Source organism: Chaetura pelagica, unplaced genomic scaffold, assembly GCF_000747805.2.
Source record: "Chaetura pelagica isolate M959 unplaced genomic scaffold, ChaPel_1.0 scaffold139, whole genome shotgun sequence".
NCBI lineage: Eukaryota > Metazoa > Chordata > Aves > Apodiformes > Apodidae > Chaetura > Chaetura pelagica.
Window position 1 is genome coordinate 1,750,039 of NW_009970717.1, and position 15,786 is coordinate 1,765,824.

General features: G+C 39.6%; 1 protein-coding gene across 1 annotated transcript in view; it reads left to right on the forward strand.

The window, feature by feature from the left end:
- The window catches only part of FAM96B (family with sequence similarity 96, member B), a 3,721-nt gene extending 2,029 nt beyond the window's left edge, over positions 1-1,692 (forward strand). Inside the window, exons 2-5 of the mRNA XM_010006233.1 lie at positions 12-155; positions 415-540; positions 1,029-1,074; positions 1,595-1,692. Of these exons, the coding sequence (XP_010004535.1) occupies positions 12-155; positions 415-540; positions 1,029-1,074; positions 1,595-1,692 (414 nt within the window). The remainder of the gene's footprint in view (positions 1-11; positions 156-414; positions 541-1,028; positions 1,075-1,594) is intronic.
- Positions 1,693-15,786: the final 14,094 nt, after the last annotated feature.

The following is a 15,786-nucleotide window of genomic DNA, read 5'->3' on the forward strand; positions in this document are numbered from 1 at the left end:
GCCGGGCCGAGGCGGGCGGGCCGGGGCCGCTGGGCAGGGCGGGTCGGTGCGGCTCCGCTTTCCTTAACCCGGCACATCTCATTCGCTCCATTAACGACCCCGAGCACCCCCTCACCCTGGAGGAGCTGAATGTCGTCGAGCAGATGCGAGTGAAGGTGAGAGCGCGGAGCTGCTGCCGGCCCGAACGCGCTGCAGGTGCTGCTGCCGCCGGGCCAACACAACTATTTCTTCTCTAACATTAAAGAGGCTTATTTTAGGAGTCTCCTGCAGCTAAACACAGCATGTTAAGGTGTCAGTGAATAAAACGATAAGCGGCAAAGCACAGCTTCAAGCTGCGTTTCACATGCAACGCCTCCAGCTCGCCTGGGGTAAAGCCAGTGGGTGTTGTACATGGAGGTGTGTGGTTCCCAACAGGTGAACGATGCAGAAAGCACAGTGACAGTGGAGTTCACTCCCACCATTCCTCACTGCAGCATGGCAACCTTAATCGGCCTCTCCATAAAAGTGAAACTGATCAGATCTCTGCCTGAGAGGTTTAAGGTGAGTAATGAAGTGCTCTGGAACCAAAATAGGGGTGTGGTGTTGGAAAAGATAAAAAGAAAGGAAAAATAACAGGCTGCCTAATTTAAACTGAGAAATAACTAGAGCCTATTTCGTATGAGGAGTGAGGGAAACACTCCAGGAGCCACAGAGGGCAGTGGACTGAAGCATTGATGCAGAATTAGGGTTCTGTGACTGTCATGTCAAGGGCAAGTGGGGTTATGGAGGGAAGTGACCTGCAGTGCTCAGGAGGGGGACAGACTGGTGCCTCACCTTCTGTTTGAAGGGGGCTTAAGCAGATGGGAATGCAGAATATTCTGTAATTTCAGACTTCATTTTATTCTGCTATCTACAGTAACTGTTACTGGCAAGAATGTTATTTTTCCCCCTCTTTTTGTTATTGCCTCATTGTTATTATTAAATAACTTGAACTTGAGCTTCCAATGTTTTATTGAATTGTCTTCTTTTTTTTTTTGGTGCTTTTTAAGCTGGATGTTCACATAACACCAGGAACACATGCCTCTGAACATGCAGGTAAGGTTTTTAGTGCTGTTGTGTGGGTTTGTTTTTTGGTTTGTTGTTATATTGTTTTTTTTAAGTTAGAGAGACTTCCACACCTGCAGAGCAGCTGTCTAGTTTCTGGGACTTCACATGCGTCAGCTTCTAGGGGATGTTACAGAACAGGAGTGTGTAATAATGACACTCAAGTGTGTTCTGTACTGTACGTCCCCTCAGGCAACCTGTGCTCACAACTAGTTATTGATTTTCCTGGGTTATGGAGGACTCAGAAAATGGGGAGAGGCTGACAGGAAATTTCCTTTTGTATTACACCTGCACATGTGTAGCTCCCTGCTGCTGAAGCATAAACAGCTTGCTGGCTTCAGCTGTGATAACGTGGTAGGTTTGACTTCAGACTGCAGCTCTGCAGTGTGTATTACCAGTCTACCCGAATACCATGGCAACAGTGTTATTATGTGTCTTAATGTAAAATGCTTTAACAAAGCCATTGTATACCAATGTTTTGACCAGTTTCTTGTGTTTTTTTCCTGTACAGTTAATAAACAGCTTGCTGATAAAGAACGTGTAGCAGCTGCTTTGGAAAACTCTCACTTGCTGGAAGTGGTGAATCAGTGTTTGTCTGCTCGATCATAGTTGCCTGATGTGGAAGTTGTTGGTATTTGCTATTTAAACTCATTTTGTATATAAGTGGTGATGCTAATAGTGCACTATACACATATCTGTAAGCAAAATAAAATCACTTGGATTTTCCTAAAGAAATGTTTCATTACTCATACAAAAATAGTATGTGGGAAATCAGCTTATAGGGAACTACAAAAATAATTAAAATCTACTGTTAGATGTTGTTAGTCATTGCATAGGTAGAACTTGTCTTTAAAACTATTTGTTTCAAGCTGTTTTCAACTGGTTTCTCACTGTTCAGAATTAGTTATTAGCTGCATTTTGGAAGTGCATTTTGCACATTGGTGCACCAGGGTAGTTTTACAGGTACACCAAGACAGTTGTCAATTAAAGTCTTTACATTCATATGACTGTTTTGGACTGCTAATACAGTTTTAGCTTCAGACGTGAATACTTTTGTAAGTTCATGTGTGCAAAGTTGTAACACATATTAGCAATAAGTGTAAGCACTTCTAAATCATCTGCTTGGTTTTATTATATGAACTTGGATTAGCCAAATATGGAGGGCTCCTCAGAACAGTATAAAAAATTATTTAATTTTAATTACTCATTATTTGTGGTACAAAATACAGCATCTTTGAGGTGTGTTTTTTCATGGCACCTGCCACAATATAAGAGAGCAATTAATAGTTTTCAGTATGAACAGTCCAGCTACCCTCTGCTGAAAAACTTCCCTGGCAAAGTCTGACAGCTAAGTGAGAAATGTATTGAGACTTAATAGTATTACCTAAGCTGTGCCTCTGGTCTGTACAATATGGCATTTACAAAACTATTGTCACTGGCAGAAACTGATAGAAAAATTCATTAAGACAGAATTCCAAAATTAATTTTAACTTAAAAAAAGGTATTTCTAATCACAGATCACATGGAAAAATAACCATCTGTTAAAGAAATCCTATCAGGTATTTTGGTGCCTGCACACATACAATGTTACCTTCATCATCATCAGTTATCTAGAAAGTAACACACTTTGCAACAAGTAGATTGTGCTTGCCTTTTTGATGGCAGTGCTTTATATTTCAGTAGTATTTTCTTTTGAAGGGTCTCAGATGCTATTTAAAAAATAGTGAAACTTAAGAACACCAAGGGAATGGCAGCCTAGTCATCCAGTCTAGTCTGTGTTGAGCGGCTGAGGAACCTGAGGCACTGGTGATTCAAGTGTTACGTCTAAAGTCACTTAGCAAAATAGGACAGAAGCAAATCCAAATCTCCCTGTTTCAGAAACTAGGCACACAGTTTGCACAGGGCTTCTACAGAAAGCCAACTCTACAGCAGCCTTAATCTGCTTATCTGTCTTAGCATCCTTTGAATGACCAGCACTTGCTTGGATATTGTAATTAAACTATAAATAAAGACAGTATTCATGTGGTATTAATGTTGGGAAAATAGCAGAACAACCCAGCTGTTAATACTATCTTTTCTCTCTGCCTCTCTTGTTGAATCACTGCACTGATTTGTTCTGACATTGCCAACATTTGCACCACAAATGAAACTTCAAGCATGAAGTCCATGTGGGCAGCTCGTAGGCAACACGCTTGGTTGATTTGATTTTTTTTTCTGGGTTGTTTTTTTTTTGTTTTTAATTAGAATTGAATTTTGCACTCCCAGATTTTGGGGAAGAAAGGAATGCAAATATGTGCCATGGGGAAAACAGAAGGATGACTAAGCTGCCAACAGATTGCTTCAACCTGTACTCCCAGTGCAGAAGGAATCAGTAAATTATGCTTTGTTCAGTCCCTCTGCTTAGCTTTCTTCACTAATAATAATAGCGTTAAATAGTTTATTTGGATGTTGGCACTTGCCTCGTGGAGCACATTGTACACAGTAACCCTAGTGTGCACTTTGAACCATTTATCTTTTCAGAAAAGCAATAGTATGTAGTTAGATTGTTTAAATTTACAGTATTTAGTTGGAGGACAGCTTTTCGGTAAAGGGACTCTATTGTGGGATATAAATAAAATGTCTGACTTACGCTGCTTAGGGATGGAGAATTCAACTCATTTAGATCTGGTATGTTTCTTTAAGTAATGTGGATATTTTATTTATGAAATCATAGAAACAACAGTAAAGACAAGCCACAGTTACCATGCTGAAGATCACAGGTCCTCCTGCACAGGCTCCCTCAGCTTGTCATTCAGCAAGTGTCCAATGTACCACCAGTCCTAGGTAAAATCTTCCATTCCCTGCTTTTAATGATCGTTAGCTGGTGTCTGCTGTATGGAGATAAAGTGGGAGAAGAAAACATTAATTTGTTACAAATACTTCTTTCTTTTTCCAAAAAGCTACCTTTAAATTTAGCCTCTGTAATGCTTTGTAATAGGACACATTCCATCAGAAAATACAACCCTTTAGAGCAGTTGTGTGTTGAATACAAACAGCCTCATTCAAGTCCAGGAAAAACGCCAGAAGCAGACATCTGTTTGACATTCCTAGGCTCTGGGCAGAGCCTTACAGGGTGACTGAATGGCATTCTCTTCTCTCAGTCTGCAAATACTGCAACAGAAGATCCCTAGGGCAACTGCCTGTGTTGTGCACTATAGTAACAGGCCTGTTTGATCTCACAGACCAACACAGTTTGTGCCTTTCAGGTTCCATCACACTGCACATACTTGGGCCTGCCCACACAGTCCTGCTCTCTGGGAGAAAATGGACTTTTTCCCAGCTGCTCCCATAATTGCTGCCTCATACCAGCAATGTGAAATTTTTGAAGATTGTTCATCCCCTAATTTCATGAGCAGCGGGGAAACAGCTCAGCAGCTTTGTATCCAAAGATGTAACTGAACTGTCCCATGGAAGAGCCTCACACTTCAGTGACATTATTTCTTGTGCTCCTTGGCTGGAGCTATGTATCAGGAACTGTTATTTCAGTCTTCTAGCCATGCTTAAGATTGATGTGTTTATTTACATCAGTGAAGTGGTTTGATAAGGATCTCCCTCTGGAGTTTTGATTTATAGACTACCTGTTTTACAATTTATTTTTTTTATAGCTGTTAAAAAATTTCTCTCTCTCCTGTCAAGCAGGCAACTATATCACTCTCCCTTCCTTTACAAAAGGTGCTGTTTGGCATAAATACAGACTGAACAAGGGGGAGAGTCAACTTTTTTTCCTAAACAAAAGTTTATAGCAAAATCTTTCAAATGTTACTGTGGAAAGCTAAGTATCAGCAAAGAGAATAAAACCAGGGAAGGCTGAGGCTGTTATTTGTGTGTTTAAGTCTGTTAGTACGTCTCACAACCATTTCCCAGCAACACTTAAAAGAAATGACATAAAACTTTTTTCATTCCACAAAATGATAAAAATACATATTTTTACAAAACATATAAATAGTAAAGAGCCCTCATTTTGTCCAACACACTTCAGTAGTTGCAGAAGACATGCTATCACATTCTGTAACCTTACGTATTTCTTACTTTCAATTAATACATTTCTTCTTTGTTGTCCTACCTGTAAAGAGCTTTTGCACCCTGCAGCATGTGCTCTGCATTCCTGAACTTTCCTTTGTGGACCAAAGGGGCAGCCCTGTCCACAGTGATGAAAACAACCTGGTTGGTTGGTTGGAAACCCTGCTCTCCCAGCTTCATTTCACACACTCATCAAGATTGCTGAGTAACTTACCAGTTGTCTCATCAGTTTTGCTGCTTTTCAGCATCTTGTTGCAGCACATGCAAGCTTCAGATGCCAAAGCTGTCCTCTTTAGCACAGAATTTAAAATAGTCTGTGGTTCCCGCCATTAGCTCAGCTGGAGGAAGAGAACAGGGCAGAAGTTAATTTCCAGCAATCCTGTGTAACAAATACAACATGGCAATGGGGAGCAGCTGCTGCCTAGGAGCTTTGAGAAGGCACAGGAATAGAAAGAGAAAGAAATGGCAGGGTCTTACAACACTTCACTGTGCTGCCTCTCTCTGGGGGATGTGTCCAGCCTTGGTCTGCGGCAACATGGAGAACAGGCAGCCTCCCCAGTGTAGGAGACTTTGTTCTCCAAATTGCAAGGAAAATAAGTGATCTCCCATTACTGTATCCTAAGCATCTCCCATCCCTCTGGTTTCCTTGTTCCCCACAAGCTGGTTGCCTGAAGGGAAGATTCCCATATAAGGCCTGTAGCTAAGGTGTGGCCACAGCGTGTCCCCCCTTTTCCCTCTCTTGCTGGATTTACACAACCCACCCCAGTGCTGCCCTTGTTCTGCTGCAGATAAAGAGAAAGCCTTTGCTGTCCCACTACAGGTAAGTCACAAACAGCAGGAGGATCAGGACAAGTACCTATGTAAAACTAATGATTTAAATTAATGAAGGGAGATGCACGCCTTGCCAGATCATAAGTGCAGTGGCCAAAGAGCTCAGGCAGCAGCTGTGGTGGCTTTGAGCCAAGCAGGAAGATCCAAGCAACTGGCAAGTCATCACTGCCAAACTCCCCATTATTTTGATGTAACTTGGAGATTATGGTTTATCATAGCCCTTTTTTTCTTAATTTTCCCAAATTAGTTTCATCTGGATTCCCATCAGATGTGTCACACATAGCTTTGACCAAAATAACCTCAGTAGATTGTCAAGAGTTTGCATAACCCCAGAATGCCTTGGCAGCTTCATTTCTTTACATTTTTGCTAATGGAAGAGCTGGCACATGCTCTGTCTGAGGACTATGAAGGTATCTAAACAATACTTTTTATTTAGCTTGCAAAGTGACAAATAAATCATCCATGCAGTCTGAAATGCTTGCTGAAAAACAATACATGCCAATAAATTCCATTTTTTTCCCTAACAGTTTTAATAGAAGAAAACCAGTTTATTACTGAAAATCATAAAATAGTTTCATTAACACTGCAGCCAACATTTTAAAAAACACCATTACTTCTGAGGTAGATAGAAAATAATTAGCAATGAGTGACATAAATTGTTTCTCTTCAAACTGGTACTGACTTATTTTTAAAACAATGGATTTCAGACATTATTTTTTGAAATGGAGTCAGTGCAAAGGACCTATAAATTCTAGTTGATTAATGATTCTTACTAATGACGAAATTGACTACGAGCTTGAAACAGAAGCTGTTATTTAAAAAATTTATTCCCTTTTCTCTTCAAACTCACAATCTGATCAGCTCTGATCCTGCAAACCTACAGCTTTAATTGAAGTTATACTCTGAATTATATTTTTAGCATGGAAGTGATTAACTTTCGTCACATTTATTTTTTTTAGTAAGAAGAGAATTGTTGGTAAGAAGAAACTGTAAAACAGTTGACAGTTAATTTATTTTTCAAACAAAAAGTAAAAAATGTATCAGCTTTAACCTCAATCATAACTGCCTTTCTTTAAGTGTGCGTGCCATTTGTGGTTTTGTTTCAGTTTGTCTGTAGATTAAACACTTCACGGGAGATGTACTCATGCAATTACCAAGTCATATAATTAGTAGTTTTCTGCATTTTATGGCTGGATAAATAAACACTATAGCTTGGATGCAAATTTTATACACATCAGTGAATGTATTGCACTGGTTTAGGATCTGCAGCATATTCTACTAATCCTTTAAACTGCAGTCACTCTGCTATGAATGTTAGGAAGATGGTGTAACTTTCTCTGACATTTTACTGTAATCCAGTCTTCATCCTCTTAAAAATTTCTTGAATCTTTCACTATCTACAAATAAATTGTGCCTTTTTTTTTGCTTGCATGCCTAAGTGGGCAACTCCTGCTTTACCACAAAGAATGACAAGATGAAAGAGACAATGTGGTGTGAGTTGTGCTGTGGTCCAGCTGGGAAGAATGGAAGCCATCCCATAGAACAGGCTCTGGATTAAAGAGGAAAGACATATATGAAAGCTGCCAAGACTGTGATGTAATGTCTCTTGTTGGCTACATTCAGGTCTGTACCAGAAAACATACTTGTCACAGCAACTGCAGTGCACAGAGCATGTGCTTCCACAAGCACGGGCAGCTTAAGCAGGACTGCTGTGTTGCAGGACAGATTTTTCCAAGCGCCCATGGGCCTCCTGCCAGCAATAATAATCAGCCTCTCCCAGACACGCAGGCTGCCCTGCTGCACCCAAACTGGCAAACAAAATTTGAAATCTCTGCAAGTTCAATACTTTTTTGCATGTAGAGACAAATTGTAAAATCAACGAGATGTAGAAAAGGGAATATAGGAGAATCAGGGAAACAGGGGATTGTAGAACTCATAAGCTGAGATGGTGAATCCTGGTGTGGCTCAGAGGCTGATAACAGCAACCCAGCAGATGGTGCTACGATTTCACATGGGTCAGCAGCTGTCCCGACACCTGGTCAGCACAAACCCAGATGAGAAACAAGGGAAGAACATCCCAGAGCTCCTGCTGCCTATCGAGGCTGAAAAGAGTCCACAAAAAGGCCAGAAGCTGGCCTGGCAGCTCCACCATTGTCTATTTGCCTGGTTCATCACCCTTCAGGGCACCAAGGCATCGATGCCTACACCCTACCTGCTGGATCACATCAGTTTTTCTGCTTGCACTTCAATTAATCCCTTCACACACATAAAACCAGTGTTCACCATTCACAACAGCTCTCTCCCTACACATAGTGATGGACTGTATGTACAGGATGCCTTTTCCACTCACAATATCTCTTTTTTAAAGCTGACACTGTTTCAGCTGATCTGAGATACAATTTATTTCAGCTGACTTGGTAATTATTGAAGCATTCAATTTTAATTAGGATGATGGTTAATGAAATCTGCCATCAAATTGTTTGTGGGTTTTAGTCTTTGTAAAAAAACCTTACAAATATGTAATAGCTATGGAGAAATGAATGGGAACAGTACACAATGCACTGCTGTTTTCTTTTCCAGCTAATCAAGGGAAGCCTATAGAGCAATATGACTTGACGGTGACAGGATGACAGACTCATTTCTCCAATGAACAATTTTCTTCTTATAAGGTGAAAAAAGAACTGCATCTGTATGAGATCATCTAGAAAAGTCCTCCTTCCTGAAAATACTATATTCTTTTTGTTGCCTAGCTACATGCTGCTGTTACCTTAGAAGGCTGTAGAGTCATCTGAATGATTCTGGTGGTGTTGAAGTGGTTGAGCAGAGGAGTTATGCAAATATATAACCCTTTCATTGGTAAAGATTATGAAAGAAGAGGTGAGTGTTAAAAGGAAGAGGCTTTTCAGAAAAGCAATTTACTGTATTCATCATATTCTTTTTGACATTAATTGTTGAATAAAGACCATTTCCCCCGACAGCCCTGGATGAGTGAGCAGGCACTGCAATGACAGACTTGATGCTTTTGACGTGAGAGTCTGATGCCAAGGAAGTGTTTGCCTGGTTCATGTTAATTTCTGCTGTGACTAAGTGTAGAGAAGGGAAAAGACTGTCAAGGCCTGATTCTGATCTCATTCCCAAAACTGTAAACAGGGAAAACTGCCATTAAATGCAATCCCTTTGATTAATTTCCTTACCACCAGATAATGGGATGATCACTGAGTCCTTTCAATGTAAATAACTTTGATTATTTGGAAAATTAAGAAAGTCCCCTTAAAATGCCTAAGGCCCAAAGATTTACATTGTAATATGCCTGTCAAAGAAAGCTCTGACAGGGAACTCTGCCCTCAAGCATGAGGCATGGAGAGATTGAGAGCTGAGCAATAATTCCCTGGCACTTCCCCAGTGTGATCAGCAACTCAGCATGCCACTGCCTTGCCAAAGATTTCAGTATCCTAGCATTCACTAGATGTGGGGAAGTTTCTTGAGGGAGGAATAAGATGAATGAAGAAATAAAGATATTTCTTACTTGCTTCACTGTAACTGCTTTGGGTATAGAACGTCCTTGATATGCGTCAGGATTTTGCAGTTTTATCTTCAGGATTGAGAGACTTTGAGTACTGGAGTTTTGATTCAACTTCTTCTAGTCAGGGATGGCTTTGAAATTAAGATCTGCATTTGCTTTCATAAAAAAGTATTTTTCAAGTCTACTGTCTATAACCCTCATTATATAAGGAACACACTTCATATCATTCTATTTCCTTAGTCTATGCTTGTGCTTACTCTCTGTAAGCACATTATCATGAGCCTAGATTGTGATAATTTATTTTTTTTTTTGAGGAAGTGGTAGATAATGAAGCATATTTTGGTTATCCTAATTATTATTACTTTTTTTTCAATAATAAAATCTGAAAGTACTTTGACAATTTAAAGTGAAAATAAGACCATTTATTTGATTGCAGTAAATAAGAATTTTTGAGGTCTTCTTCAGAATATCTTGTGTAGCAGCAGAGCAAAGCAGGAAAGGAAACATTTAAATGAAGCAGAGATACCTATTATTGCTGTGGTGCAAATGTGGAATTTGCAAAACTCAGCACATTCCAACTGGACAAATTCTGAGTTTCTCCTGGAATAGATAATAACATCTCTCATATCTAAATTCCTATACACTTTACATTAACGATTCCATGGCATCACAACAGGAAAAGACACCATAAATTCTGCACTGGTTTTACAAAGAAGTAGAAAGCCTTTCTAATTCTAATTCATTATTCTCCTCAGTGGCTGTGAGTTTTTGTCCCTGCTTCAAGCTTTAATTTGTTGAAATCAAAAGGAAATGTTTTTCCCCACCAGGGAAACAAGACCAGACTTTATCACTGAAAGCAAAAGGGCAGCTATGTTTTAATTCTGGTCCCCACCACTTCTCACTTCTCTGTGTAAGAAAAGATAGATTAAAAAAATCTTTGTTATTTTTTCTTATCTGCTACACAGAAGAGGGCAGCACAGTTAAAGCTTCACTTTATATTGCCACAAACATTATAAATTGTGTTTCTGTGTCATGCCACTCAGTGATGGATCTATGTGACTTTGTGTCTTGGAAGTGTTTTGGTAATTTCCTCAGAGGGCTACAGGTCTACTCCTACTTGTGGGTTTTCACTGCAAGGAGACTTTTACTTGTTCACCTGTCATATTCATAGAAACATCTACAATATGGTCACTGCATCCAGATTTTCAGACCCCACATCCCTAGATCTTATTTCCTTTGTGACACAAGTGAAGCCTTGTCACTGTCACCCTCGCTGTGATCTCCTGCTACAGAAGAGTTTTCCCTTACAATTACACTTTCCTTCTGCAAGTTTCTGTTCTTTTTTTTTCTGTAGTACTATGTGAAAGATACCTGCCAACAGGCAACTTTTGAAGACATTGTCCTGCAGGCATATGGAAGAAAAGAAACAGACTCTGTGGGTTATCAAGGGCAGCTTCAGGCTCTTTTCTACCCAATTTCCTGCCTATTAAATTCTTATTTCCTCTGTTACAGTGGGTCCATGAAAATGTTACTCAGTTCTTTGCTTCCAGAGTAAACAGATGCTAGGAATTCTGAGAATTAACAAAGAAAGCATGTGGAAGTCCATGGGCACAAGCAGTTTGAATAATCTGTGTTTCTAATCTGAGTGCTTCTTGTCCCCTAACTTCTAAAAAGATCTGTTAGAAAAAATACAAAGAAGGGCAAGGAGAGATTGTCTCTATACAAGGATTGACTGAATTCTCTAAGTTCTTCAGCTGCAAGAGGTAATTACTGAAGAAAGCTACCAAATAATTGCATGTATGAAGACAACATAAGGAAAATCTTATTCTCTCCTGCACAATACAGTAAATGCAGTATCCTGCAGTATTGCAGGATATAGAAAATGAGAAAAATGCACAGAAAAAAAATTAATCAAGGGCCTCTGAACAAAAGGAATACTTTTAGCCTGGCAGTTGTATGAGAGGAGCTTTAATTGTGTTTATTGTGTTCTTATTGTCCATTCTTCAGACTGCTGCTGCTGACAACAGTTGGAAACTGGCTGTAAATTGAGTCTGACCCAGAACAGCTCCTTTAATTTGTTATTGTAAATAGATCCATTTCTCTTGCCAAGAGCTACTGCTGGTAAACAATACATCTCACATTTACAATTTGCTTCCTTACCACTATGTATATCTCAATGAAACAGCCAGCCAGCCATTTACTTTGCTCACTCCTTAAACCAAGTGTCCATCACAATCTGTAAATTCAGAAACCTTTTCATGGCATCAGACTTTTAGATATTTCTCGTGAAGGGTCTCTGAAATCCACACTAAGGAGTATACATCCCACAGGAATTGTAATGAGATATTTAGCATTCCACTCATGGATGGATGATGTATGTCATGCACATTGGCTGTGACAGGTTTAATATGGAAAAAGAGGAATGAGGGGTAATAGAAGAAAATAATTATGGAAATATCTTAGGTCATGTTCTGATTTTATTCCAAAGTTGAAATGCAATAGGAGCAAACAGCTGATCACATACAGTACATGCTAATGAGTCCACTCCATGGTGACTCAGGCAACTAATGGGGCATCCAAACTCTGACTCTTGTAGCAGGGTTTAGCACCAGCAGTTACCACGTCAGTGAGAAGTAAACCCAAATCTGAAAAACTAGAAGTCAGTTCAGATTCGAAGTTAGACTGAGACAGAATGCTTTTCCCAAGTATATTTGAGCAGGATGGTTCACTAGTAGTATGGTGCACTCTGTGAAAAATAAGTAGGGGAACGGAACAAGCAAAAGTGGAATCAGATATGCCTCTTGTGCAAGTTCCTTTTTCAGAGCAATGATTCACCTGGCTCAGTTGGTCTCGAGGTTATCTAGTAGCAGAAGTTTTTGAGCTTACTCAAAGCAGTGAGAAATCCAGAGTAGCAGGAAGATGAACCACATTTCCAAACACTTATCCCAAGTTATTTCTTGTTTCAGAAAGTCAGAGGCCTTTGCTTTATGTTACAGGCAATGGATTTTAAGTGCACCTACTTAACAATTTTTACCTGAAAAACACATTTATTTGTGGTGCCTGCCAGTGACTTTTAGAATTTCTGGTCTGGAGCCAAGAGGAGTCACACTAGCTGTGAGAAGAACCAAGTTCTCATTATTTTTGTAGATATAATGACTTAGTTAGGTTTCTGCTTGCATTTGCCCCTTGGCTCTCTGTGTGAGCTTTCTAAGCTAGGTTGATTTCTATTAACTCCAAAGCTTACATTTCTCTTGTTACTGTTGCAGCTCCAATTAATGGCTACCACTTTTCAATCAAAAGTATCACCTGTCATTAAATACAAAAGTATTTTGAAAAAAAATATGGCTCCTCGGCCAAAGGGGTGTGCTGCCCTCTTTGGAATGTCCAAATGCAGGTTCAGAGTGGATGTAAACTTTATCAGACTTTCTGGCAAAGGAGTTAGTAGTGCTAAGGCTGAAATCTCCACCATTATTACAGTTTCTCATACAGTTAAAACTGTACCTACTTTTAAATCCCTACATATTAACTGCAAGATAACACAATCTACTACATATGCTCAGTTGGTCTTGAGGTTATCTAGTAGTAGAAGTTTTTGAGCTCACTCAAAGCTCAACCATATGCTACACATGAAGAGGTCTAATACATATTTGCATACAGCTCACAAACTGAACCAGTTAGCTCGTATCTGTTCAATACATGCTAATCTGTGATTTTATGGGTGATGGTGAGGAAAACTTGACATCACAACTGCACTATATCCTACTTCTTGTAGGGTAAGGAAAAAATGTGGGGTTTGTTAGTTTGTTTGGTTTGGGTTGTGGTGTGGGTTTTTGTCGTTTTGGTTTGATTTGGTTTGCTTTGGGTTTTTTGGTCATTTCCTTGTATCTCTTCCTCTCTTGCTTAGGTTAGAAACAGCCAACACATTTCCTGCTGTTGCCTTTTTCTCCTCTCCCACTGGCTTGAGTCTGTCAGTTCTGTAATTAAAATAATAATAAATGCTGCTATTTCTTTTTTAGTCCAGGTACTTGGGAGGCAGCCAGACTCATGCTTCTGCAGAAGTAATGCTTCATTTAAATTGGCAAGAACAGATCTTTGTGGATATCTCTGCTGTTTGTATAGAAATAACCTCACCCACATAATGATTGATTAATTAGACTTGAGGCAGTGAAGATGAGTTGAAAAGTGAGGAGAGGAGAAACACATCTTCCAGCATAGAGCCACACTGAGAACAACACTTTCTCCCAAATCTCACTACTGCTAATCCAGCCCTTGAGCTGTTCAAAATATTTCTATTATTCCTAATCAAATGTTAAACAATTCAATGTAAGACAGCAACAAAAGCAAACACTGTAATTTAGTGATAATATTGTTTTGATGTTAAAAACTTAAATGTTGTTTATAATACAGCATTTGACCTTGAATAAACACTGATGAGGCAGAATCACATATCACATTCAACCCCCAAAATTCTGCTTTTTTTAATCTGAAAATTCAATGAGTAGGAGGTCTGGTGTTAGGTGCTTAGGTATCACTGCACCCTCTGCAAACTCTGTGTTTATAATGTAGATCATAAAATGCATTCTGTGCATAATATAGCATAAAGAAACTGCAGGCACAAACTTGATTACCACAGGAATAAATAACTGGAAAAACAGTACTGTACTGCATGTTTTACACTTTCCATATGGTGAAAAAGTATTCCGACCAAGAGAGTGAACTAGAACACTGTCCCTTCCTAAAAACTGAAAATGAAAAACAGAGAGAATAAGAAAGGAATGAGATAACAGAAAAAAAACTACAACAAACCAGAGTATGTTACAACTGTAAAATACAAAGGTGTTGTAAGCGAAAAGCATATGAAATAAGGAAAATGAAAATCATAGGAAGAAAATATGAAACTGGAAAAAAAATAAATAAATTCCCTTTTTAGAGAGCTTTGTGCTCAATTCCACATTATACAGGACATGGGTGCTCCTCTCCTCCTAAGTCTCAGATCAGTTACTTCCATAAGAACTACAGGACACACACCACAAATACTGGGCAGCCAAGCAGAAGTGAATCTTTTGGACTGATTCATAAATGGGAGGTTACAGTGGCTCCACCAGGATTCCAGAATACCCTGATAATTGGCATGTAGTTGACCGGAGTCCCTGAGACCAAAAATAACCCAGTGCTTCTGGACTTTGCAGAATTTGCACGTTACTTTTGTTAAGTCCTGTCTCCTCATGCAGTGAGGGTCTGGGTCGGACAGCAGCCCCTGAGCTGCAGCTGTGCTGCTGGTGACACGACACAGCCACTGCAGGGGACAGGCACCTGAGCTGCTCAGGAGTCACTCAGGACTCTAGAACCACAGGGGTTACCACAACTGCTGTGACAACTGATCCACTGCATGTACAACCTGCCATGCAAGCTGGAGTTACCTTTAACAGTGGTAGACTCCGGGTCTGTCTCTATGTAAAATCCAACAAAATTATAAATTTTTCCAGTTTCTGTTTCAATATGTAAGGAATGGTGTATCAAGCTTACTATAAATATCAAGCATGTGTCTGAAGCTCTCACTTAATTACAACAAACACTAGACCAGTAGAAGGTAGAACAGTAGAAAATGAAACTAGAAAAGCAAGACATTAAAATATCCTATATATATCTGCTAGAAGTACAGCCACATTGAAGTGGAAATGGAGGGCAGGTGAGAAAGGACACATTCTGAAAATCCTTCAAAGAAACTAAAAAAAATCAGCATTTCAAGCCTGTGGTCTCACATGCACCCCACTGAAAGCAGCGGTTGCCACAGCAATGTATACGTGAATGTGTAGCAATAAATCACATGCTATGTGAAAAAGTTGTTATGTTGTACATCTCAAGTGATTAACCTGAATTATCTGTTAATTCCTTCCAACTTCACAAAATAGCTGGACCTACTAAGATCAAAGGAGATAAACCAGCTACATGACCCCTGTGATCTCTCCCTCTCTCTAGTTCCAAGCACAAATCCTGTGGAGGACAGACCCAACTGCCTTGGCACAGTGCTCCTCTGTGCAACTTGTACTCATTCGTCTAGGAGCAAGTGAGCCCCCAGGGACCTTATCCAAGGCCACCTCACTTGCTGTTAAAGGACAACTCAACACAACCCAGTGCCAGATCCCAAATAGTATCTGGTAACCATGGCGGTATTCTGGAACTGTTAATTCATTAGTTGCATCTGGGTGCTGCAGAAAAACAAGTATTTTCCACAGAGTCCTGATTTTTTTGTATGAGTCCTGTGAGGTATTATTTAATTTTCAGTGACT